Consider the following 27,347-nt stretch of genomic DNA (forward strand, 5'->3'; position numbering starts at 1 on the left):
AGTTGTACAATAACATAAAAACTCATTTGGATTTTAGCGGCATGGCTCTAAAGATGGCAGTGTAGGTTGGTTGCTCCACCACTTTGGATGGATTGCCATGAAATTTTACATTAATTTCCTCTTCAGAATTAATTGTAATCACTTTGTCCACGCTAACAAGCTAAACTAAGATGGTGAACACGGTAAACATTAAAGGTGCTAAATGCGAGATCGGGAGCATTTCCATTAACTCTCAACAGCTCTCGACATGGCGAAGAGGAGATGTCACGCATCATCAAGGCGTCATATCTTTGGAGTGTAACACATGCGCAGTAAAATCTGGTCTACACTCGCCAAAATTGAGCCAATCGCAACTCACGACCGCAGCTCCAGTTACACTGCGCATATGCTATACCCCATACCCCAAGACTCATGTCCCAGCCTCTTTCAATGGGCCTTGGCCGGCAGCTCGCAGCTAACGATGCTTACAGCGCTAACAATGCAGAGATAACAGTGTACAGTTACGCTTCCATAATGATGCAGTCGATCGGGACGGCGTTATCAGCTGTAATCGGCATATAAGAGCAGTGCAGAGCCGCGTCCGTGAGCCAGCCAGTGGGGCACGCTCAAATGCATGAACATGCACTAAAAGCATGCGCGCCGTGACAACACACAGAGGGAGAGCGACTTCATTCTCTGCTCAGGTAGACATTACTCCTCTATATCTTTAAATGGCAAATAGTTGTTTGCTGCTATATTAATGCTCTGCATATCGTATAGAGCACCTTTAAACCTGCATTGATGCAATGTCGGGCTAATGGAAAGAACAGGAAAACCTCCCGTTAATCCCACTTTGGAGTGTTCCTACTTTATTCCATGATAGTTAACACCCCAGTTAACCTTGTAGTCACGTCATAGAAATAGCCTAAATGAGCTACTTTGTGGTGTTACATACTTGTTAACAAGTGAAACCAGGTACAAACTGTTTCTAAATTAGCTGAATTGATTCTATTAGTATTAATGTTGTAATTTATTTAGAAATATATAAATATCCTGACTTAGAATTACATTATGGGAGCTGACGTGAACTGTTTTTCAGACTTGGTTGCTCATAATTATGGTCAAAATGATATGACGTGAACGTGGCCTAAATACCACTGTCACGTTGGTATTGAGCTCAAAGGATTCCTCTGCCAAAGTACAGCCTCACAGAGCCGCTAACATGGCTGTATAGACTCTTAGTCTTGTTCATCATTTCCAGTCTAACTCTGCTTTATTTATAGTGAATAATCTCTCTTACCCATGATACTCTCTTGCAGTGCTTCCTGTCCTGCAGTTTGCTCCGTCCCTTCACTGGTCTCAATCTCTTTGCCCTTTTTGGGTTTCTTTGCAACGGGCGGTGGCATCTTCTTCACCCATTCCGCTTCACTCGCCACCTTAGTTACAGGGGAAACCTCCAACTTCTTCTCTACGGTCTCCGGTGCCGGCTTGGTCTCAATCACCACTCTTTTGTTGCTCTTGGAGAAGATGAAGCTTGCTGTGCTGGTGGGGGACCTGTGGAGGTCTATCGGTGATGTTGGGGAGTGCAAGCTGAGGCGAGTTGGGGGGCCGGCTTTTGATCTGGCTGCTGTCCTCAGGCGGATGGCCTCCTGTAGGTTCATGGAAGGAGAGGCGGTCATGGCAGGGGGAGACTTTTTCGTAGGGGAGGCGACTGGGGATGAAGGTAGAACCAAAACAGACTGGGACATGGGCAGCGCTGGTTGTTCAGTAACTGTAGCAGGTGGAGAGGTGGGTGGTGGCGAGGTGGATGTTGGAGAGGTGGGAGAGAGGAGGATCAGAGACCGTCTGATGGGCTTCTGAGGAACTTCACCATTGGCAGATGTGGTTGAGACCGGATTGCTGGGCTGCTGCTTCCTCATCGTGACCTCAGCCTCTGGTGGATCCTGAGCTTTAGGAGGCTCAGGGCTGCTTCTGACTGACCGCAGCATGACCATCTGCAGAAGGGTGGGGGTAGGAGTGGGTTCCTCCTGTACCACAGGGACAGATGTCTGCTCCAGGGTTTGGTTTTCTGTGCTTGCAGGACTAGGCTGATCCTTAATATCGGCGACACCCTGCACAGGTAAAGGTGGAGGTAAAGGGGCAGGTTCTTGAGCCTTTTCTGGTGTAGGAGAATTTTCAAGAGCTGGTGGGATGGAGACTTCAGATGGTGGTGAAGGGGAGGGCTCCTGGCTTGCTGGACCATCAGTGGTCTGGGACACAACCTGAGGTTGGAGGACAAGCTGTACAGGAGGCGGAGGGGGGATACTCTGAGGGGGAGCGACAATACTGTCAGATGTTAGGTTAGATTCAGATTCAGGTGGGATGCTCTCTTGTGGGGGATCAATCTCCTGCTCTGATGACTTGGGTTGTGATGATAGTGGTGGTGGAGGTGGAATACTTTGTGGTGGAGCAAAATGGCTGACAGGCGTCGCCTCTCCAGAAGATTGACATGCATTCTCTTGAGAAGATGGAGGAGAAACCTCCTCAGTGGACAGGGCGGAGACCTCTTTAGGAGGCAGAGGGGTGACCTCGATAACCAGTGGAGGGGAGACTTCTTTAACTGGTGGAGGAGATACCACCGTAACCAGTGTGACAGAGATGTCATTAACAAGTGGAAAGGACTCTTTGGGCCTCACAGGAGAAACCTCTTTAGGTGGTGAAGGAGGGATTTCTTTAGGTGGTGGAGGAGAGACCTCTTTAGGTGGTGAAGGAGGGATTTCTTTAGGTGGAGGAGGAGAGACCTCTTTAGGTGGTGAAGGAGGGATTTCTTTAGGTGGCGGAGGAGAGACTTCTTTAGGTGGTGAAGGAGGGATTTCTTCAGGTGGCGGAGGAGAGACCTCTTTAGGTGGTGAAGGAAGGATTTCTTTAGGTGGTAGAGGAGAGACCTCTTTAGGTGGTGAAGGAGGGATTTCTTTAGGTGGCGGAGGAGGGATTACATCAGGTGGTGGAGGAGAGACCTCTTTAGGCGGTGGCGGAGGAGAAACCACTGTAGGTGGTGGAGGAGAGACCTCTTTAGGTGGTGAAGGAGGGATTTCATCAGGTGGTGGAGGAGAGACCTCTTTAGGCGGTGGCGGAGGAGAAACCACTGTAGGTGGTGGAGGAGAGACCTCTTTAGGCGGTGGCGGAGGAGAAACCACTGTAGGTGGTGGAGGAGAGACCTCTTTAGGCGGTGGCGGAGGAGAAACCACTATAGGTGGTGGAGGAGGGACCTCCTTAGGCGGTGGAGGAGAAACCACTATAGGTGGTGGAGGAGAGACCTCCTTACGTGGTGGCAGAGGAGAAACGTCTTTAGGTGGTGGAGGAGAAACCACTATAAGTGATGGAAGAGAAACCTTCTTAGGTGGTGGCGGAGGAGAAACTTCTTTAGGTGGTGGTGGAGGAGGGACCTTTTTAGTCGTAGGAGGGGAGACCACTTTAGCTGGTGGAGGGGGAGCCATATATGGTGGGGGAGGTGGGATATTCAGTGGTTCAGCCTCTATTTTCACCACTGATGTAACAGACGTAGCTGTACAAGAGGAGTCTCCACCAGGAACGGAGCTCTCTGGTGGCACCTGAACGGGTAGAACTAACCCCACTTCACCAAACATTGGGGGAGGCGGAAGAGGTAAATCATTCCCATCAGTCCCATTGACGCCCGCTTGTGCCATTGGTGGAGGTGGTGGGGGCCAGGACGACTCGGGGGATGTGGTCTGTTGGGGAGGATGGTGCACCAGAGCAGGAGAGGGAGATGGAGGCATGCGTACTAATGAAATGGCAGGTAACGTAACCTCTGCCGCTTGTATGGATGCCTTTTTGACTTCTTCTTCTTCTCTCACTGCTTCCAGCCTTCCTTCACGTCTCTCTACAGCCTTTGCTAACATCACACTTATTATGTTACTTACTTTTACTTTCTCAACTTTTTCTGTCACATCGCTATTTCCTTTCAAATCAACATTCTGCTCAGCCAGTCCGTCACTCAAAATCACACTTTCTTGAACTTTCTTTGTCTCCAGCACATGAACGGATCCGTTAACGGACTCCACCGTTACAGCCGGATTATTGTGTTTTCTTTCTACCACCAAGCTCTTCACAGAGCCCTCTGTAGATGCAGAGGGAGACTGCCTCTGTTGTCTCCTGTCCTTTGGATTCTTCTTTATGATGGCCTGAAGGTTATCGGGTGCCGGGGGTCCCAGCAGCAGCTCAACGCTACGCTTGCTGTGAGCCCATACCTCTGGAGGAGGGGGCGGAGGTGCATGGACTTTAGGTGGCGGAGGGATGTTGAAGAGTTCTCTCAAGGCCCTTACAGAAGGGCTGACATTGACGGTATCGACGGTATCGACTGCGGTGTCAGGTTTGAGATCCTTTGGCTGCGGGAGAGGGGATGCAGTTGAAGCAGCAGGAGCGGACCCGGGAAATAACCTTTGAAGCTTTGCCAAGATACCTCTCTTGTGGGGCTGTTTAGAAACCTGTGTGGATGTGCCATCTTGGCCACTGGATGGGGAGACTGTTTTGCTTAGCTTAATCTCCTGATGTGGTTTCTGCTTCTCTTTGGAAACTGCTCCCTCTGCCTTCTGTGCCTGCTGCTGGGATCTGATGGGACTGAATGACCCAGAACCTGCGGAGTCGTCCAGAGAACTGGTGTCAGCATGATATCCAGGGCTGTCTATGGCTTTGGAGGGCACAGGAGAAGATCCCGGTTTGTTTTTTTCATTTTCCTCACCAGAATTGACCCTAACCTCTGTCAGATCACGTGACCGTCGCTTCATCTTACTGTGAAGGGAATAGGAGCGGCTTGGAGGAGGAGGAGCCTTCTTGGATTTCATGACAGAGAGGCTGCGACCAAACGGCCCATCTTTCTTAGCCTCGTCTCCCTTAACAACAAGCCTGCCGTTTGAAGCCTTACTGTTGGAGGAGTGAACACTGATTTTGTCCTCTTTAGCGGACACATCTCCGTCCTGCAGCCTCTTCTGTCTGGGGGTGCTGCTCCTGGAGATGGTAGAGGAGTCAGACACCAAGGTCTCTGAGGAGTCGGAGTTGCTCCAACAAGAGCTGTCGGACACATTGGGAGGGTTCTGGCGGGAGGCGGAGGTGATGTTGGAGGATCTGGAGGAAGTGGTTCTGGAGGAAGAGGCTCTAGAGGAAGCACGGGACGGGGACGGGCTGGATAGCACCAGGCTGCTCTTGCTGACGGTGCGGACGCTGTTGCGACTCCGTCCGCGGCTGATTTCCACCACGTCGATGGAGGGTCGCAACACAGCATTGGGAATGATTTTGGACATGTAGGGGGCCTGGGGTGACATGGATATGACGGGGCTGGGCAGATCCTCGGCGGTGTTCATCCAGGGTACGACCAAGGACTGAGATCTCTGCTCATCTGACAAGTCAGTTCCCAGGTGGTGCAGGTCATCCCTATGACTGGCACTAAGCTGGTCGAGCTGGTCTTTGTTGAGGGGGTGGACGGCGTTCCTTTTCTGAAGGCTGGTGCCGGCTCCCTGTTGTGGCCCATCAGTGGTTGTTGGGCTGTTTTCAGTGTCCCCATTATAAAGCTGTTCCTCATCGAACTTCTGAGTCACTGACCAAGCCGCTCTGTCCAGGCCTGAGAGGAGACAGAAGTTCATATTAATAACTGAGGAAATGGACATATAAAGCATTCATATTTTCTATATAGAAGACAGTAACACAACCATATTTAATACCATGATATCTCTGAATATAGTGCACACAATTTAAATAGTAATTCATAAACAGATGTCATAATACGTTTAAATGATGAGCTGCTTACCCAGTTCTCTCTGAACATGCTGTGGGATACCTCCAACAGTCTTCCTGTGTCTTCTCTTTGTCTTGGTCTTTTTCCCAGAGGTCAAGGGCCTGAATGTTGATTCTGGGCAGACACAGGTATGAGAGAAAATAGAGGAAAACATGATCCACTGATCCTTAAAACAATCAATTTAAAGGTACAGTGTGTATGATTTGGCGACATCTAGTGGTGTGGTTGCAAAATTCCCAAATTTACTTTAAATGGAGATGTAGCAAGTAATTAATATCCTTATCAAGATGGGAGTGGGCAAATATGCTTGCTTTATGCAAATGTATGTATATATTTATTATTGGAAATCAATTAACACCACAAAACAATGACAAATATTGTTCAGAGACCCTCACAAGTACTGCATTTAGCAACAGGCAACAACAGCTGTCCGTGTGTCAGTGTGCTGACTTGACTATGACTTGCCCCAAACTGCATGTGATTATCATAAAGTGGGCATGTCTGTAAAGAGGAGACTCGTGGGTGCCCATAGAACCCATTTTCATTCACATATCTTGAGGTCAGAGGTCAAGGGACCCCTTTGAAAATGACAAGACCAGTTTTTCCTCGCCAAAATCTAGTGTAAGTTTGGAGCGTTATTTATCCTTCTTCAAGACAAGCTAGTATGATGGTTGGTATCAATGGATAGGTTTTCTAGTTTCATGTGATGCCAGTATCTTCACTCTAGCTTTAAAACTGAGCCCTCTACAACCTATTTGCTTTAACACGTTATTGCTTTAACTTTGACAGCCCTAATATGAATATTATATTCCATTTCTGCTAATAGATCCCTGAAATGTTACACACTGGCCCTTTTACAGTGAATACATTACATCTCTCCCATTAAATGTTTAATCTGTCTTTTTCTGTGTGAGCATCACCATGTGCTGAATAATGACCAAGATGGGATATAAATAGTATTTTAGGCTTGCGGTGAAGTTACCTTGCCTGGTGAGTCCAGAGCGGGAGGATCTTGTGGACACAGATGATTGTACAGAGACAACAGAAGTTGTGTCAGCGAGGGTACTGTCGGACATAAACCCTTCCCCGTCGGTGTGGACCGACATTGTCGACTGTCAAAAAGGAGAGACAATCTTTTATTAAAGAAAATAAAAATAAAAACACGGTTACAAGAACTGTGAATTTGGTGTGTGTCGGAAAAAATAGCAATTCTGGGTGTGATGTGTCACTTACAACTGTGCTCTCATTGTCCTGGAACTCCACTCCATAATTTGTTTCTGTAAGGAGAGTAACATTTAACAGACTTATAATAGCATTTAAAATTCTTAGAAGTGTTTATATGCTCTGGTGCACACCCTCTTGTGTAATATACAGACGGTTGTCAACATGTTGGCATGGCACACCTCTAATTCAGTGCCAAATGTAAGGCTGTATCACGAGAGTGCTTTGTACCTTCCTGCTGCATCATTTTCAATCCCTCCCGGGCCTCAGTGTGAAGGTTCTCCAGGTACCTGGTCGGGCTGGCCTCGATGAACACGTTCTCCTGGAGCAACGGGGGTGCCGTGGTCTTGTCATCGTCATCTCGCTTTGGGACAGCTTGAAATAAAGAGAGAGGGGAGAGAGGGGATCAGTCGGGGTCAACTCAAAGCTCTGTGTTACTGTAACAGTAGATGAGGGGGGCCATATGGACGGGATGAGAGCATTCAGGTGTCATTTAAGCACAGTAACAGTAATTATGTTTGAGGGTTAATTAACATGAGAGTGTGCGAATTAAAATGGCTGAGCTCGTTCGCTCCACTCGTGCCGGATTAAGCTCCAGTGACTCTGACAGGGACTTTTTAAGAATGGATTATCACATCAAAAATCGACCGTATGCTCGGTATTACGGCATTTCCTTCTTGCCTAACAGTGAGAAGGACATTCATTCAATCGTTTGTTACATGCAATGTACATCTTTTATTAATTAATTATAAAACGCCTGAAAAGCCATGTCATGAACCACGGGTGCCATCCAGAAAAAAATAACAATTTGCAAGATTTGAGTTACTGGTTTTAATGTTATAGTTTTATTTAGAAAGTGCCAAAATCACTGACACACGTGTTCTGGAGCTGTCCTAGCTTGTTGAACTATTGGAGAAGTATTTTTCAAACTCTAAGGTATTTAATAGAAATGTGGATTTAGACTCTCTAACAGTGTTTTTTAGTGTTATAGATCTTATAGTGGGGAAAACTAGTCCAGAGTGCAATATGATAACATTTGTTAGTTTGCTACCACGCATATTAATACTATTCATGCAAATTGGATGAGAGAAGTGATGACACATTTAGATTTAAAGAAAATAAAGTTCTCATTAAAAAGACAGGAGGGTAAGTTCTACATAATATGGTCGCCTTATATATAAATTACTTTAGCCAGACCAGAAACTGAAACATTAACAAATATGTATACCACCATCTTCATTGCGAGCTTCTCACTTACTCTTTAGTCACACTTGATTATAGAAATAGAATTTGGACCGACCCTCTGCAGATACACCAATGGGTTCGCTGACAAGGTTAATAGGCATCTACCCCCCTTTTTAATTTTTTTGTTTTTTAAATAAAAAAAATATATATAACATTTTTTATATTATTATTTATTTAATTTTATTATTACTTTTTTATTTTTTTCTGTTGGTAAGACTGTTAGCCTTTTTAATAAAAAAAATCTATTTTTGTTTATTATTATTTTTATTTAATATTTTTTATATTAGTATTTATTTTATTTAATTATTATTATTTTATTTTTCTGTTAGTAAGACTGTTGGTAAGGCAATACACTCTTATGTGAACTGTAAAATTGTATTATATGAGGTTAAACTTTGTATTACCTGTCATTTGGAGATTTGTGTTTTACAAGTTTGAATTATTAAAAGCACAATAAAAACAGTGTTGAAAAAAAAGAAGGTGCAAAACTCTGTATGGATTATTGTAATTTTTGCATTTTAAAAAGACTTTATATAAAAATTAAAGTAAGAAACTTATGAAATATATATAAAAACTAATGTGACACTAGCTTTTGATTTGCTGACCAACGCCACCAGGACACAGTCTGGGATCACTGGGCTAACAACCTGCTAAGACACTTTTATGTAATGGTGACAGCTGCTCCACTCTTAGCCACCTTGCTGTACTCTAATGTCCATGCTGGAATTAGCCTCGGCAGCCATGTGCTCAGTGATCGCTACTAATTTATACCACTGTCTCGTTTGTAACAGCATTAGGGCCGCTCCCGATAAGCAATTATCTATAAATATGCCAAATTCTAATAGTTCTTTCTATTTTAGTACGATTTGGAGAAAGTATTAGCTGCTAAAGTGAGACTAGAAATTGCAGTGTATTATAAATAAAGGGAGTAAACATAATAAACTGACAGTAGTTATTAATGGTCCTCAGCGACACTGAATGACCACACTTTAATTACTTTACTGCCTGTCTTTGGCGAGCCAGTTGATCCAGCCTGTCCCGATCATACTTGAATAGCAGTTTTAACAATCAGGGCAGGAACAATTGGTTAGCGTCATCAAACCAATTACGTCTGTTGTCTTGTAATTGAAAACAATTGAGCTAATTTTACTCACCTTTCCTCTTGAAGAGAGTTGGAAAGCAGTAGAAAGTATTGCTAGAGTTGTTAGTCAGAAGCACGACCATGGTTTCTTGTAAAGTAATCCAAAAGTACACCAAAACTACGCCCAAGTTGGGTTAAAGAAAGAGGAGGAAAATCTAAAGGTGCAGTCTGTCAGTTCAAAACACATCCTGGATACACCACGGCAGGATGATAGTCTTGCTTGTTTTTGATGAACTTGTTGTTGTCAGTTCAGTTGCGGAACGCTGAAGGTCTCTACAGCCAATAGACAATCAGAGCTCAGACACTAATCCTCAGCAGCCTAATTCCTGCCATCCCTCTCTATTGTATCTCCCCCACTCGCTGCCAACAAGATACCCAGCATCCCACTGTTGCTCCCCATCCGCAGGCCTGCTCGCCCCGGATTGGTCAGTCAGGGCACAGATCAAACTGAGATCATACATGTAAACATTGAACGGAAGGGAGAAAGCTGTTGTCAGGGATTTGAGGTACGTCACGGATGGCTCCCTCTCACTTGAGCCACAGCTTTAGCACTGTTAATAAATAACACTATACTGCTTTGTTAGATTATACACTATTTTCATTGTAGAACTAGTGAATGTATTTACTTCCTCAAGACTTCATTTTGAGACATATAACTTTATTGTTGTGCCACAAGGGGGAGTAAGTGAATTGAAAGAATCTATTCCTAAAAACAAGATTAAAAACATGTTTAAAAAGAGGCCTGCAGCTCCACAGCACATGGTAACACATGTGAAAAATGTTCCCCCATTGTTCCCAGCAGCATTACGTTAGATTTGTTGCTGTGCAGCAAAAACACAGAGGATGACAGAATATCTTAAATTACTCATCAAGAGCTTCTATCTAGAGATGAATTGTATGATCTGGAGGAGCATTAAATGCCTTTTTTTAAACTTGTTTTTGAGTCAAATTTCTGTTTTTGAGACTATTTCTTCATCTTGTTTTGTTTTTGTTTCCTATTTAGGCCACCTCAAACTCATCTGCGGCTAAAGTTGTTCACTTCCTGGTGTGCTGAGCAGACATGACATGGAATGTGTGCCATCTGAATAAATGGAAAACATTCCCATGGTCGTGATCCCAACGAGTGACTCAAGACAAAAGCAGTTTACCGAGGGAAGAAAAAAAGAAATGAACCGCATGTGTTACCAGTACATAGTAACAAGGAGGAAAAGATCACTAGTTGAACAGCCTGCTTAAGTGGAGGCTTCCACCTATAGATGTAAACACAACACTTTACTGGTTGTCATGATACAGCCCACTCGACTGGAGAGGCCTCTGGGTGGGGAACGGCTGCACGCTAATGAGGGGCTCATATTATCACTGGTTCTGTGATCACATTGTAATTGTGTCCAAATTAATCACTGACATATTAAAGACACCATCTGTCACTGAAGCTGGCCGTATTAACGAGCCGGTTGTGATTATGTATGAACCCAAAACGGATGTTTACATCTCGGATTTGGATAAACAGACTAAATCTAATGGATGATGTGGTACTGCGTGACCAGTTCATTCAGACTGCAATCTCTAATGAGGAAAAACAATGTGCTAAAAAAAAAAATCAGCTCCAGGGGGGAATTATGATTACAGTTTATGACGTAAATAATGATTTAAAGTAGGACATTTTAAATGAGCAAACATCTGCTGGGAAGTTTGTTTTGGTCAAATCTCTGGCAGTAAACAGAGACAGACGGGTTCAGGAGATATGTTGCGTCATCAACTACTGTAAACAAATTATAACCAGTAACATAGACGGCAGTGAGGAGTGTTTATTGTATGTAACCATGGCAATACTTATTACATTTTAGCTGTGACTACCCATTTTAGATTAGGAGCACTGATCTGTGACTCGATTGAGAAAGAAAGACCAAGAAATTATTCTTTCTATTGACTATTTTTCATTTTTCATATTTCATTTTCTTGCAAAGCTTCAAAATCAGAGCTTACAAAATTTCACATTCAACATTTTATCTTTGACCAACAGCACTTTGATTCACCAAGACAAGTCTCTAAAATGTTTGAATTTTGTTTTATTTTTATATTTATATATATATATATTTATTCAGTAAACTGTTTGATTACATTTTCTGTAAAATTGTATTTCCATTACCTCTCCACACTGCCAGGATGGAAATTCTAGCGAGAAAATACTGAATCCTTAACTTATTTTTTATTTTATTTTACCTAAAAGAGGCCAAATCTAACTTTATTGGATGTAGAAATATTAGTGTCAGCCTGTAAAATACTCACGTATGTTATTCTATTTTAATTGTAGAATGTAAATCTCTTTCCAGTTTACTAAAATCACCCAAAAAATACTGAGAACATGACCTCACTGTCTTCAGCGGCTGCAGCTCTGCCAGACAGATACTATAGCGCAGATACTGTAGTTTCAAAAGGGATGGACAACGGATTCGTTTTTGTGAAGTCTCTGCAACTAATTATAATTTTCATTGTCGATTAATCTGTTGATTATTTTCTCGATTAATCGATTAGTTGTTTGGTCTATAAAATGTCAGAAAATGGTGAAAGATGATAATGTTTCCCAAAGCCCAAGATGACGTCCTCAAATGACTTGTTTTGTCCACAACTCAAAGATAGTCAGTTTACTGTAAAGAAACCACAAAAGATTCACATTTAAGAAGCTGGAATCAGATAATGTTGAGGGTTTTTTTGTCTTAAAAATTACTCAAACTGTTCTCAAAATAGTTGGCCATTAATTTTAATAGTTGACAACGAATCGATTAATTAATTTTTGCAGCTCTTGTTGATAATATCATCTAATCTATATACTAAACGGGCAGAATGCCAGCAACGAGTTGTAACGAGTTGCCTTGTTTCAGAGTGTATATAGTTAAAATGTACCTTAAAGAGCAACAGTTTGAGACCCCGGCTTTAAATCAAGCACCACACACACTAACATAGTCAAACTACCGCTGACGTGATGTGACTCTTCCTAGAACCGCTCCATGAGAATCAAACAGATGCAAATACCCCACACACACCTCGCGTCCCTGCCCTAACTTGCCCCGCTCTCTTGTTTTGCCCCGCCAGGCAGACAGCCACGCAGAGACATCATTCTCTCCGGCTCTGAGGGTGTTGCTGTCTGCCAGGTGCTTAAGCCTCTTTAAACAGCACACAAACCCAACTGAACACACTGTGATGACAGTGGGAAAAGGGCTGGAGGCTCTCTGTTTCTCTAAGTATGTACACTCTCGATACACTGACTGGACGCGTCCTGGTCAAGGCTTGTGCGCTCCATTGACTACTTTCACGCTCTTGGTTGTCAATGAATTAAATATAAACATCTCAGCTGAAAGGAAGGAAGGACGAAGCGTGGTGTGACAAGGATAACAATCCAGGTAACGGATACGCCTGCATCATCTGGCACGATGCGGGTTACACTCTAATTCGCTGTCAGACAACACAGCAAACCAGCATGTATCGGATACCTCCAGAAATATACTCAAGGTGGGCGCACTGTTATTTTGCAGGTGGCCACTTTTTGCACCATAGTTAATGTCATTACATGACATCCTGAACCTCCCGACAGCCTTCATCTGTCACTTCACCGTTTAAAAGGTCAAGAGTGAGTGGACTCAGTGCCAGTTTCATAGGCTTAGCCATAAGCAAAATCAAATCCCATTAAAACACCGGCAGGAGAATGTCAAATATTCAGGCCTGCTAGTACCTGTTTAATATAAGCAAAGCGTTGCTACAGGCTCCCACTATGTATGTGATTAATAAAACAGTTCCACAGTCTTATTAGAACAAGAGTGAATAAAGACACTAATAATGGACTGGGTGTTTTTAAGGTACAATCCATAGTAAGTTATTAAGTGTTAGTTAAATCACAATTAAAGAAAAAGAAGCACTGTTACAACATTTGTAGCTATTGCTAGCGGTGTGACGGTCTGTCGGTTGGTCCACCACTTTGGTCCAGACTTAAATATCTCAACAACTACTGGATGATTAGCCACGAAATTTCAGTGATGGTCCCCAAAAAATGACTTTGGTCATCCCCTGACTTTTCCTCTAGCGCCACCAGCAGGTCAAAATTTGACAAAATTACCAAACGAACCCGTTAACTGATGACATTCCCATCAGCCTCGGCTGTCTTTAGTGCTAATTAGCAAATGTTAGCATGCTAACACACTAAGATGGTAGATAGTGACCATGGTGAACATTACCTGCTAAATGTTACCTCGCATGTTACCATTTGTTATTGTGAGCATGACAGCATGACAACTGAACGCTGAATAAGACGTTTTTAAGTGACCAAATAGGTTATAATTAACTTTCACAAACTGAAAACACACTGTGAAAGGGTTAAAGTTCTAAGACAAAAACACGACAAAATCCCAGACCGGACAACGCAGTGGAAGCGACCTGTCAATCACAAGGTAGCCACGCCATAAAACATAACCTTCTTTATGGTCTATTTGATTCTAAATGGGACCATAATTAACTAAATGAACATCATGCTGTATTGAAGAAGACTTGAAACTAGCGATTGAGACCATAAACTCATGTTTACAATGTTTACTGAGGTAATAAATCAAGTGAGAAGTAGGGTCATTTTCTCATAGACTTCTATACAATCAGACTTCTTTTTGCAACCAGAGGAGTCGCCCCCTGCTGGCTGTTAGAAAGAACACAAGTTTAAGGCACTTAAGCATTGGCTTCACTTTTCAGACCCCAGAGTTGCCCACTGATTCTTCAGAATAAATGAAATGGTGGATCACCTCCCCAACACCTCTGGGCACTAAGACACCTGTGCTGATGTAAACTGGGCAAGTCCCTCAATTATATACAAGCATGCTTATCACAGCTCCAGGCCTTGAATGCATCCCGGAAGAACAGCGTGTTCTTGAAGAAGAAACCATGAATACTCGGTAAAACCAACAAAGTTATCTTCACCAGTACTCCAGTGATTTTCTACGCTCTACAGTAAGCCCCATTGCTTAAAAAACTGCCTCATTTGACTACAGAAGTCATGACTGGTGACTCACAAAACTTTCCAAGCCACAGTGTGTTGGCAAACATTTTCCTTTCGTGACAATAGCCTAGACAGTTGGTGCAAAGCCACAGTAACTTATCTGCACATTTTGACAATGAAACAACGTATGATTTCATAAATAATTATAACCGTTGCTTTTTGGCCGTCCTGCTTAACACTGACACCAAACATTAGAGGATTGCAGAGAATAAAAGGAACTTGATGAAATGATACTGGAGCGCATTATTCAGTTGGGACTAGAGGGCAAACTGGCACTTTAGTAAACCTCTCTTACCATTTGAGTGACCTAAATATGATCTCCTCTGTCATGCGGGTGTGGTGACTCTTCACCTATTGAAATAAAATCCTAGTAAATACCCATAAAGCCCTGTAATTATAAACAACCATTTGTGCAACTGTTTATACAGTTAGGCCAGTCCTAATCTACAGAAATTCCCACGACGTCAGCATCGGCTTGATTCTCACATAACACCTAAGCTTGTGTTGTGTCAGCTTAATTTTCAGATATCTTATACACAAAGTGACAAAAAGTAACCCAAATAATAATAATAAAAACAACCCTATCCTCGCTCCACTTCGGTGATTTAATGTACAAAAAGCTTATGACAGAATCAACAAGTGCTTTTCACAGAAAGGCTAAATAATATCGCTCTGAGGTATACACCCTGACCTGACATGGCAGTGTATAAAAAGGCGGGCTTGTTGATTATTTCCTGCCATGAGAGGCAGAAAACGAAACTCTATTGCATGTCAGTTTTCTCAAACCTGTTCTCCTGCCCTTGTAATCGTGTCATCATCACGCAACTACAATAACTACTAACACACAAAACTACAGTGTTGTAAACAATATTAAAAGGTACCGTTTTTTAACAGCAATATCATTTTCAATTAATCGTTGTTAGCCTTAGCGTTCTTCATGAAATATCCCCAATCCCCTGAGTGTGTTTCTCTGCACACTGTTGTGTGCACAATTGTGTATGTTCCAGTTTTGTCGCCCTGTTGCCTCCTTGTTTTCTTTCACTTCCCTAAACGAACAATGTGTTGCAAGTTTTCCATCAGTCTTTTACTTCTTCTACTATCTGCCATCCCAAAGTTGAAAACATGAGCTCTAGTTTCCATGAAAACCCCTTTTTTTTTCCTGCTATAATGTAATCTGCTTTATATACAATCTAGCAGATTTCACACAAAAACTAACCTGGTGATGAACCCGTAAAAGCTGCAAATCTTTTATACTACTGTATCAAAACTGATGTGGCTTATCAGTGTCCAAATGCTCCACATGGCCCCTTTAACTGACAGTAAAGCAACAGATAAATACACTCAGGCTTATTTCTTAAATTAAACAATGTCTATAACAAAATATTCAACAAAAGTCAAATAAAATGGCTCATATGATCCGTAACCTGGCATGTATGCCAAACACACACAAAGGGCTCCCTATTTCTAGCCTCCTCAAAGAAGTGTCTTTATGAAGCTCAGGAATGTGAGGAATCTCTGAGGGAGTGTTTCAAGCGAACAGGTGACCTTCTGAGCGTACCTTGGTAGGACTGTATGACCTAAATCAGTCTTCCCTTCACCTTATTTCCTTTTACCCAAACCCATTATGAAGCTAAGACAGGATCTGAGCAGCCTGGGTTGTATAAGAGAGGCCCACTGTCTAGTTTTACACAGGATCACGTAAACTGACAGCAGGGCAGGGACATAAATCACTGTCAGACAGGTATGCATGTAAAAAGTGGAAGGAATCAGACAAATGGAAGCGAATTAATATGTGACGACAGATAATCTCTGCCTTTTGGCTCAGGATGAAACATTGTCCTGATAATCAGATAAGACAATGCAGAGTTAATGGGTTGACCACGCTGAAAGGTCCAGGAGGCCAAAGTTTATCACTCCAAAACCTGCTACTGTGCAGTTCCCTCTCTGGTCAAACTCCACGGGCCTTGTTTACAAAAATACATTCCCACAAGAGCAAAGGGTAAGGTGACCCAATATAGGGTTTGGATGCTAATCTACATCAACCCGCATTGTCATCTTTAACTGAAACTGAAAAACAAACACACGGGGAGAGGAAATATCTGATCAATGAATAAGTAATCAGGATTACGAATCTGACCGGACATTCAATGCCATGTGTTCGGTACGTGACAGTTTTTGATACTCGGTGTGACGGACACTTCCCCAAAAATGCATTCTCCAAAAAAATTCTATTTTCTGAGTGTGATCTGGTGCATTAGTTTTTTTTTTCAAAAAAATATACATTTGCTCTAAAAATCAAATAAAAATAAATAACTAAATAAAAATGTGCAACAATATGATAAAAGATTTGAGTACAGAGTTTGAGAGACTACAGAATTTGCTTCTTTATACTGATGGGTCAAATAAAATATTTTGAAACGCTGGTTGTAATATTGTCTAATGCTGCAACTAACAACTATTTTCATTATCAATGAAATCTGCTGATTTATCTCAGTTAAAGGTAATCGTGAGAAACTAGTAAGAGTACACTAGATTTTAAAACCCAGCCGAAAAAACCCAGCCCAGTGTTGCCAACTCTTTTCCAATGAAAGCAGAACTAAGTCACAAAAGTCACTAAAGTCACTAGAGAGAAAGTCAAATAAAATGATTGGACGGGGTTCTTACAGTCCTGTGACAGCCAGGATTGTGAAGAGAATTTCAACAAATATAAATATTTGAACAGCACTATGGCTGTTAACCGAGTAATCGTTTGGTATATAAAATGTCAGAAAATTGTGAAAAATGTCCATCAAAATTTCCATAAGCCTAAGGTGATAATAATATCAAATTGCTTTCTTCATTTGTTTTGTTTAAGATATTCAGTTTACTGTCATATATGAAAAAGAAAAGCAGAAAATCCTCACAGTTTAGAAGCTAGAACTCGGGATTGCGTGACATTTCTGCTTGACAAACAATTTTTACAATTAATCGATCATCAAAAATAGATGCCAATTATTTTTCTTTTGATCAACAAATCAAATAATAATAACTTCTCATTTCAGCTCTAATATTGCCTGTTTTGTTTTTATGGTCCAGTATGAGTGAATATTGTAAAAACTATTTTTAAAAAGATGTTAATGTTGTTTTGTACACTTTGTGTCTAAGGTGATGTACTGAGGTTGGTACCGAGGCGATCATACTAGTCTCATACGTACACATACATGTGATCCTTAGTGGTACCAGTGTGTCGGTGCCACAGAGGAGGAACAGTGGGAGTAGAGGGGTCAGGAAAAACAGAACCCCTTGTTCCTCCCTCACTGTAACGGTCCTGGCATGGCTTTTAATTAACTGGCACCGTGCCTGCCATACTAGGCATTTAGTGGGCAGGAGGCCCCTCTGGCATCAATGCAGATCATCATCAGGGGCTCAGCTGGAGGTATTCAATTTTCTGGGCAAGTGTGTAACATTGCACCGTGTCCTGCTCCTGCAATAAAAACCTCCTCTGGATGCATTTTGGGAATCGCTGCGCTCCTTCTCTAATAAGAGGAAGCGTCTGGCGAAAAAGGTTTGCTGCAGTTGTTGCCAGCACCAACAATCTGCACGCCACACACAACACGTTGATTTCTGAGAGCTCAATAGGAGCTAATACCTGGCACATAAATCACACTTAATCGTCAACACTTACAACTTTGTAGTGATTTGTAATAGATATAAAGAATATTCATTGCGGCTGCCGTCACAACAATGTGTAAAGGCTGGTTCCAACTTTTATAACAAAAAAAAACAAATCTACTCTTTTTAGTCATTCTTGTGTGGAAAAATGAAAGAAAAGAATTTATGGCCTCCGCCCGATGTGGGAGGTAGCCTCTAAGCCGACCTTGGCAGGGGAGAAATACCTTATCTGTCTTCAAAGTTTACTTTCTCTTACAAAACTCTCAGCCTCACACTGCTGTTGTAACCAACGCACAATATAGTGCAAAGATTGTGTAATGCAGTCTATGTGCTCCAGTCAATGATGACGCGCTCGTCTGTGCATTCATCGTCTACCAAAGCCACAGACTAGAAACATGTTTATACATATTCACCTTTTGTTGTGGGTTTAGTTTGAGTTTGCATCCCATGGAAATCCCCCCCACACTTAGGAAAGATGCAGCAAAAGAAACAAACGAAGCCTCCGATGTCTGTAAAGCAATTATCCAGGACTGCACAAGCACTGTCAGACAAACACACATAAAAGAGCCCGAACCAAACACTGTGTACGCTTTTCTGCTTCTGGCATAAGTCGACTCAGTACAACAAGGTTTTTACTGGTTGGTGTTTTTGTGTTTCAGGTCTGACTGCTTCATGGTGTGATTAATGAGGGTGTAAAGCTAAAGTTAGTGCTTACAGTTTGCACTGGGAAAAAAAAAAAAAAACTGTCTTCACAAGGAGAAAACAGGATTGGTATAGTTCAGCAAGTTGACATACGAGTGCACATGTGCAAGCTCCAACATGATCCCACATCTCTGGGAAAAAGTGTGTTGCTGCAAGACCGTGTGAATAATAAGTTTTTGCGTTCACTATGTGTGTGAGTTGGGTTTTACGTAAGTTGTTGTATGTGTATGTGTGTGGTTGCACATAGGTTAAAATAAAATATGCCGTCCACTTCCACACGTGTCCCGCGTGGATGGCAGCCACAGTACAGCCACTTCCCCCTCCCCGTAACCTGAAGACCAGGTAAGTTAAGTGACGATATCACAGAACAGGACAGACAGAGATTTTTTTTTCACGGCAAACAAAGCGAGCTGAAGGTCAGGAGGAGAGTATAGGAAGTCGGTCTGTTCAAACAACCCACCAGTGAACAAATACACATGCCTGGGAGCCAAGGAGCAGCATATTCAACTGGTTCCCAGGAACGTATTCCTACTCATCTTATATAAACTGTGCTCTATAGAAATGTCTTTTAATGTCTTAAAAAGAGCTCCCTATCAATATGCAATTCATAACCGTACCACACTGGTGGGCTTTAGCCCATTAGCAACATATTGCTTGACTAGGTAATAATGTACTTCATCTTACTGACAAATATTTGTTTTAACTTACATGTATTTAGAGACGTTTCGTTCCTTGCAGGCACTCATGGCTTCATGTCAGTTCAAAATGTTAATGAACTTGTTGCTTGTGCAGTTGCGTGTACAGTAAAGGGTGTAGGTTTCGTTTCAACATTGGGTGGGGGGGGCACATATTTTGATCCTCCAAATTTTGAACGTCAAACGCTTCATTACCTGCATTCTGGTGAATTTTTATGCACCAATTTCTGCCTTTTCTGCATCAAGTTATGGTGGAAATGTCTTTACTTATGTGAAGGAAAACACAATTCAGGCACCAGGTGACAAAAAATTTACAAAAATATAATGGAATATAATGCAGTAAGGCGTTCTCTGTATGGCTTTTTAGGTCATTGTATACAGTGACGTCATAAGTTTCAAAAAGTGGTGTCACTATATGAAATGGCTATTTTTGGGACTAACCATTTCAGAAATATTCACATACACACCATTTTAGAATAGGAAAAAATAACACATTGATACTGCATGCAAATAACTGCATGCTATTGCCCCAAACTGCATGTGATTATCATAAAGTGGGCATGTGTGTAAAGGGGAGACTCGTGGGTACCCATAGAACCCATTTTCATTCACATATCTTGAGGTCAGAGGTCAAAGCATCCCTTTGAAAATCGCCATGTTTTCCCTCGCAAAAATTTTGCCTAACTTTGGAGCATTGTTTTGGTATCAACCATGCATGACATGGTTGATACCAATAGATTCCTTTGGTGTTCTAGCTTCATATGATATTAATATATCTTCACTCTAGTGTTAAGACTGAGTCCGCTACAGTCCGCTAGAGGCAGTAATGTCGGAGGTCTCAAAGGGTTTGATAATTATCTTTTAGGGATGCTGAGATGAAATTTAGGTGTGCTTGAGCACTCCTAAAAACATGACATCCAAAAACTGATTGCCAGCTGCTGAAATTGCATTTTTGTAGGGCTGCAACTAATGATTTTTTTTCAATTAACCAGTATAAAAAGCAACAAATTTACTCATTTGAGAAGCTGAAACAAGCAAATGTATTGCTTGATAAAAAGCAATAACAATTAACCAAATATCAAAATTGTTTGCGATTTAATACCTCCAGTCCTACATTATTAATTTATATTACAGGAGCAAACGCAGACGCCAAGGGCAACATAAGTTGCTCAGGCAGGTTTCAAGTCTTGACAAGATGATACTTGTTTTATCGTGAAATGGAACAAACGGCCTTCATGGAAGATAGGAAATACATCTCAGGGTTTCCCCCGGAAAATCGTTTAGTCAAGGTGGTGAGCAAGCCATAAACTGCCACATCTCATCTCATGATCAATAAAATTAATAGGGGACAGTGGGGCGTGTCGATTTGGCCATAATCTTCTATACCAATATAGGTCATTCATATCTTTCATTACAATATATATCACGATATAGCATGTTTTCTGGTAAGTCAATAAATAAATAGTCTAATGAAATAACCACATGGTTTTGTATACTCCTGTGTGAATTAAATGCTTGACAAATGAAAAGTACTTTTCATTTAATTAAGAACTTTAGCGCAAAATGGACAGATTTTCTGAGAAATCTGAGCTAGTATGTGCTCGTTATTATCAATTTAGACGACATAATTGTGTATCACAATATCTCGATATATGAATTCATCACGATTAGATTCCATTGAAAGAGGATAAATTATCATATTGAATTATTGCCCAGCCCTAGGGGACAGCCTAATCAATAGCCACATTCATTAAATACGTATATGTTATTTGCCGGGTCAAATAGTTCCTCTGCTTTTTTTCCCCCAACAGGTTAATGCTTTATTTCATAAAAGTGTTTGTTTCTGGTAAGGTGACCTACCCAAATTCTCCATGGTGTGCTAAGGAAATATGTTTTCTTAATTGTAAAGTATTGTCAAATAGTAGTTACAAACACACTTATAAAATACTAAAGGGGATAAAGTGACCGTTGAGCATCCTGTAGGCTCTTACCATGACCGTTACCTTGTGGATGAGCCTGCTTTCCTGACTTCTGTCCTCCCTTGTGTCCACCCTGATGCCCAGCGGGGTGCCCGTCCAAAGCCAAGTCGAGTGCAGGACCTAGACCCAGGCCCTGCCCCTTGGCGTCGAGACCCTTCCTCTTCTTGCCCTTCAGCCAGCCCAGAGCCCGGCCCAGGGAGCGAGTGCGCTTCTTCCGGCCATTGCCGTGCTTCTCCTGGGCAAAAATATCAACCACATCCTGGGGGATCAGGTCCCCGAACCCCATCGAGTCACGGTTTGACATACCACCTAACACTGGAGCTACGCCCTGAAAGAAGAAAAAGAAGAGAGGCCGAAATTAAAATGTAGTCATCATCAAAACACTACATGTGCTGGCCCTCAGGGAGAGTTAATAATCAAAAGACCATATGCAGATTTTTTTGATTGATTTCTAACATTCCTGGCGTCCACTGGTTTCAATTAATGCCATTACTGTATTAAAATCAACTTACAGAGACTTGAAACTTGCTTTAATTGCAAGCAGGGGCTGTTATGAAAACCAACCTCGCTGTTCTGTCCAAGAAAATCACAACATCCGATATTTGAGAGTTGGCTGCTGCAAAGAAACCTTTTAAACTCAGGAAGCTGCCAAATTCAGTCTTCTTACAACAATTACTGTATCTGATTACTGTCTGCCTTCCAGGTTTGATTTCCCATCAACGTAGCTCTAATATTTGCACGCTTTTCCGCAGTCATAGTGGATGTTTGTGCTTCAGTGAATGCACCACAAAAGCACCAAGGTTCATGATGATGGATTACACCTACGCCAAACAGGTTTCAAGTGTTGGTAAGCTGAATTTCCTCTTGAAGAAAGGTAGTTCTAAAACTTAAAGGTCCCATATTATGCTCATTTTCAGGTTCATACTTGTATTTTATGTTTCTACTAGAACATGTTTACATGCCAAAATGTTCAAAAAAAATTCCTCATACTGGCTGCCTGAGTATGCCTGTATTTATCCTCTGTCTGAAACGCTCCATTTTAGAGCATTTAAACGGAATTACGTTGCTAGGTAAACAGCTTGGGTCCATGTTTACTTCCTGTCTGCTGATGTCACTCACATACACTGCAACCAGAAATAAACAGGGACACATTTAGAAGGTTTATGTTAAAAACTATATATATTGTAGATTTGTGACATCACAAATGGACAGAAATTCTGACGGCTTGTTTCAAACGCACAGTTACTGAATAAAGGCTGTGTGTATATTTCACCATGGATAGAGCGCTTCAATACTTTCACAGTATTTATAAGCACTTAAACCTGCTTTATAATATAAAAGACATTAAAATCTCACTTTTTACAATATGGGACCTTTAAAGTATGCTTTGGAGAATGCTTGTGAGTAATGTAAAGAATACAAAAGTCTTATTCTTTAGACAACCCCAGTTGGTATGTATGTATATAAGTATATGTTTGTGTTTGTGCGTCTCCGTGGGCACTGCTCATTCAACCCACAGCACGCTCAGCCTACACAGACCCCCTCTTGCCTCTAAACCAAACTTCACAGTTCTGCAAAGAAAGCTCTGGCACCGCTCCCCTTCATTCCATAACATGGAGTCATAATTCACAAAGCCGCACCCGTGAGGCTCCTGCACTTTTACACACAGGCACAAAAGCACACCAGGAAGAGCTAGAGAATAGAAAAAATAAACAGTCACCAATGTGCATTGAGGCGTTTTTAACAAAGTGTCCAGTCATAAATCAGTGCGGTTTCTGTTTTACGTTCCTTATTATGTTTCTCTCATCTTTTTTTACTCAGTAGAATGAGCTCATCGTCTTCCTCCACCCCTTCACCTTGCTGAACTCCTCTTACTTTGAGGCATGTTTCCCAGCCTTGCTCCTGGGGATCTGTAGCTTACACTGGGCTTCTTCCAGCTGCGTACTTTATTAGATACTTATCTCCAAATCACAGGCTAAAAGCAGGAGCAAGCTCTTAAGATGACAGGAGTCGCAGCTCGTCAATAAGCACACAAAAGACTGGAGGACGGTGCGGAGTGGAGTCAGAGTGAGAGAATTATGAATCCCTGGATGATTTGCTGTCGAGAAAGTTCATGAAAAGTTTTTGGCCGCTCTGTGGCTTCACGGTCACGCATGAAAAAACACTGCAGGCAGATTTTAGCACGAGCAATGTGTGAGCAATACGACCAAACATCCTTCACAGTCTGCAGGAATACTTTCCTGCCCCCGACGAGACATGAATCTAAACCACAGAAGCCTATGTCATGTTCTCGGAGGGTTACAAATGTGACTTTTCCAAACGGCTCCTCATCATCAAAGCTCTGTGTAATGCAGAGGGGGGGTTGTGATGAGAAGTTAGAGGACTCTGGTTTGGATGTAGCCTATGGAAAGTTTTCAGGCAGATGTGCACTTTTTAAAGCCAGATGCCTTACATACTCTACATTGGTTCATGAAGGTAGGATTTATTGCAGGACTGTTGTATTGCACTGCATTAGTTTAGGTGTACCTAATAAACTGGCAACTGAGTGAAGTTTACAAGGCAGGCGTTGGTCTTCACTGTGTACTTAAAGTAGAAACAAGTCTACAGACATGCTAGCTGCTCTGTGAGGCTGCACTAAGGCACAGCAAGGCTAAATTCTAATGTCAGCATGCTGACATGTTCACTATAACAATGCTAACATGCTGATATTTAGCAAGTATAATAGACTGTATATATAGATGGATGTCGCGTCGCCACTTCCTCCCACTGTACAAAGGTGAAGCCAAAATATCCTGGATACGAGGGCTGCCTTCTTGTGCTTTTGACGTCATTTGGAGCCGGAGTCTGCGCGGTAGTGATCGGGCGGTGGAGACGCGGCATCGAGGTCCCGCCCACACACCTGCCCGAACCAATCACGAGCCGTAGCTTGTTAGCGAGAGAGAATCTCAGCTGTCAATCATGACGTCCCCTGTTTTATGGCATCAAATAAGTGATTAAAACCAAACTTATCAGAAAAATAAATAAGAACTACGTGAATGACAGAAACCATCTTTGAGAAAAAATATTTGACGTGTACTTTGACGTTTTAGTTTGGCCCATGTCCCATCCGCTAACATGGAGGGGGCGGGATTTATGACCTATTCTGCAGCCAGCCACCACGGGGCGATTGAGATGTTTTGGCTTCACTTTTGGATCGTGTCTGGAAGGTAACATGCAAATTGCAAAAACAAAATGTCTTGTGAGACTCACTCGAGGACCTATCCTAACCTTAACTATTCAAGATCAAAGCCTAACCTTAACCATCTTGCGAGAGTTTCGCAATTTGCATGTTACCTTCTTGCCACAATATCACTTTTGGGGAGCTGTCATGTCGTCATTCAAAATCACATTGATGTTAGCATGCTAACATTTGCTAATAAGCACTACACAAATAGCTGATGGGAATGTTACCGAAGTATTGGACAAACTAAAATTTCAGACTCAACAATGCTGCTAGTATGGCTAAAAGGTAGAGTTAAATGTGGTTCTGCCCTGTCCAGAAAGAGAGGTATGCTGCCCCTTATGAGAGGCTTAAGATGAGTACTTGAGGTACTTGAATGCTTCTCTAAACTTTATACATATGCGGGCGTTTTTGAAGTATTTGGTTATCTTAATGTAGTCCAGCTGAACTTGTTATCCACTGCCGTACATCTGATGTGGCGCACTGTGTATGGAGCAGACGTGAGGAGTGAGTTGTAGTGAAAGGCCAATAACAAGAGAGAGCATCCATCTTCTCCACCAGGCCTCTCCCTGCACTAAGCCCCGTGTTTCTCCTGCTCCAAATTACAGTCATTTGGGCATGACTAAGATCCGTGCATCTGTATTGGCTACAGTCGCCAATAATCAGACGTCTCTCTCTCTCTCTCTCTCGGGAGGAGAGGGGGGCTGGTTCATAATTCATTTATAGCCCACGGGCAGCTCTGAGTGCAACAACTACTCGTATTATTTCCATCACACAGAGGGACTAGAGTAATGCTAAGAACTCTGGGACACGGCGGAGGACCACCCAGCAGACCGCTGTCTGTGCAGTCCGGTCACAAGGAGCTGACTCATGCCACCATTGCTGTGGTTACACATAATAACAACCTGCAATTTTCAGCTTTGCAAACAAATGTAATGACGTGACGTACACTGTGGAGTGTCCTTTAAAGGGGAACTACGTCCATTTTCAAAATTCATACATGTTATTCCTATGGTCTAAGACAGTCCAAAAAATAGTAATAAACATGAACAACTGTCTCCCAAATACAAAAACTAGAGCGCTAAAACTCAAACTTGTGATGTCATCGGGTATAAAGTCTGGAGCTGCTCCATAGACAATGAATAAGGAGAGATGTTGTAGATGACACTGAGAGCACCCAGGGGGATGAGCTGAGTATATGGGAACATTTTCCGTTTCACAACTGAGAACCCTACGATAGGATAAAGCTCATTTGGGTATAAAAAAGAAAACAAATTGCGGGTCCATAAAATCCGTCTGCCATTCATTGTGGTGCAGCTCCAGACTTTATACCCTATGACATCACAAGTTTGAGACTTACAGTACTTCTCTGGTTTCTGGCTTTGAGAGAGAGGAGCTCATGTTCACAAATATTGATTGAATATGGATATAACATATTGGAATTCTTAATTTAAGTGGCATTCCCCTTTAAAACATCTGCTTTCTTACAATTTGTCTTAAGATTTACTAAAGAAAATGTCACATCTCTTGGTTTTATCTATCTAATCTCTCTCTTAGCCTCACAACCTCTATTTCAAAGTTAAAGCACCATGGCCGACATCTTAATTACAGAGTTGCTTCATTGTCCCAGCCGTAACCCCTAACCACACCTCTCAATTCATAAAAGTTGATACACAAACTATAGGCATAAAAGACAGATTTAAAATGGGATTTGTAACACAAACCTAGCTAAAAAAAACAAAAAACTCTGCCATCATTGCCTACACTACAACACATCTGGGTGATATCATATTATCAGAAAGATAATGATCAAGTCATATGCCTGAAGCTGATTTACAAACTAAAAGGTTGTTTGTATGTTCTGTCTCCGTATCGCTCTCTCACACACACACACACGCACACACACACACACACACACACACACACACACACACACACACACACACACACACACACACACACACACACACACACACACACACACACACACACACACACACACACACACACACACACACACGCCACACACACACACACACACACACACACACACTAAAGCCGCTGTGGTTTCCCAGCCCAGCCCCAGTCCTGCCAGAGCAGGCATGTGTTCCAACATGCTGTTTACTTATCCTTTACAAAAGAGGCCAGGCGCTCTCACGTTGGACAGGAGATACCGCTCAAACACAGCAAACCTCAACGCGGTGTGTCAATACCAGCAGCACTGACTGATTATCTGACATTGACAGCAGTGTGTATACACATCAGCATGAAGTAAACTGGGGCTGATAATAGTTTACACACCGCCATGAAATAGACTGTGAGCATATCTGGTAATGACATTTATTGATTTGTGTGCTTTTGACAGCTATATGTCCCAGAGTGGAGCTGGAGGACATAAATTCCAGAGCAAAAGTGGGTCTCCTCCTCACTTATATGCAGCCAGGTCAATAGACTTAAAGCAAAGCAAAGCACTGACACCTGCCTTGCCTAAAGCAAAGCACGGTAGCGTAGCTTACTGAGCAAATCCAAACCCAAATCCATGAATATAGCAAAGATCACTGGGCTCTACTGTACTCTACCTTCTTTGACAAACTGGTGCGAGAAAAGAATGAGGGAAAGACAGTTCTTGTCATATTTGAAAAAGACTTTAGGTGACTCAACAGATCCATGTCAAAGGGGAATTGCAAA

At 42.2% G+C, this 27,347-nt stretch overlaps 1 protein-coding gene across 8 annotated transcripts in view; it reads right to left on the bottom strand.

Annotated features, from left to right (window-relative positions):
* Window positions 1–27,347, bottom strand: part of LOC119474673 (uncharacterized protein KIAA1522-like) — a 33,988-nt gene that overhangs the window by 1,019 nt on the left and 5,622 nt on the right. The window contains exons 2-8 of one of the 8 annotated variants that reach the window (XM_037746850.1): window positions 21,452–21,767; window positions 7,220–7,363; window positions 7,001–7,044; window positions 6,750–6,879; window positions 5,780–5,881; window positions 3,177–5,593; window positions 1,280–3,026 (exon numbers count right to left, since the gene is read on the bottom strand). In XM_037746850.1, the coding sequence (XP_037602778.1) occupies window positions 1,280–3,026; window positions 3,177–5,593; window positions 5,780–5,881; window positions 6,750–6,879; window positions 7,001–7,044; window positions 7,220–7,363; window positions 21,452–21,743 (4,876 nt within the window). In that variant the 5' untranslated portion in view covers window positions 21,744–21,767. Of the gene's footprint in view, window positions 1–1,279; window positions 5,594–5,779; window positions 5,882–6,749; window positions 6,880–7,000; window positions 7,045–7,219; window positions 7,364–21,451; window positions 21,768–27,347 lie in introns of all 8 variants that reach the window. The other 7 variants (XM_037746849.1, XM_037746846.1, XM_037746851.1 and 4 more) reach the window with 7 other exon arrangements.

This window comes from Sebastes umbrosus, chromosome 16 (genome assembly GCF_015220745.1).
Source record: "Sebastes umbrosus isolate fSebUmb1 chromosome 16, fSebUmb1.pri, whole genome shotgun sequence".
Lineage (NCBI taxonomy): Eukaryota > Metazoa > Chordata > Actinopteri > Perciformes > Sebastidae > Sebastes > Sebastes umbrosus.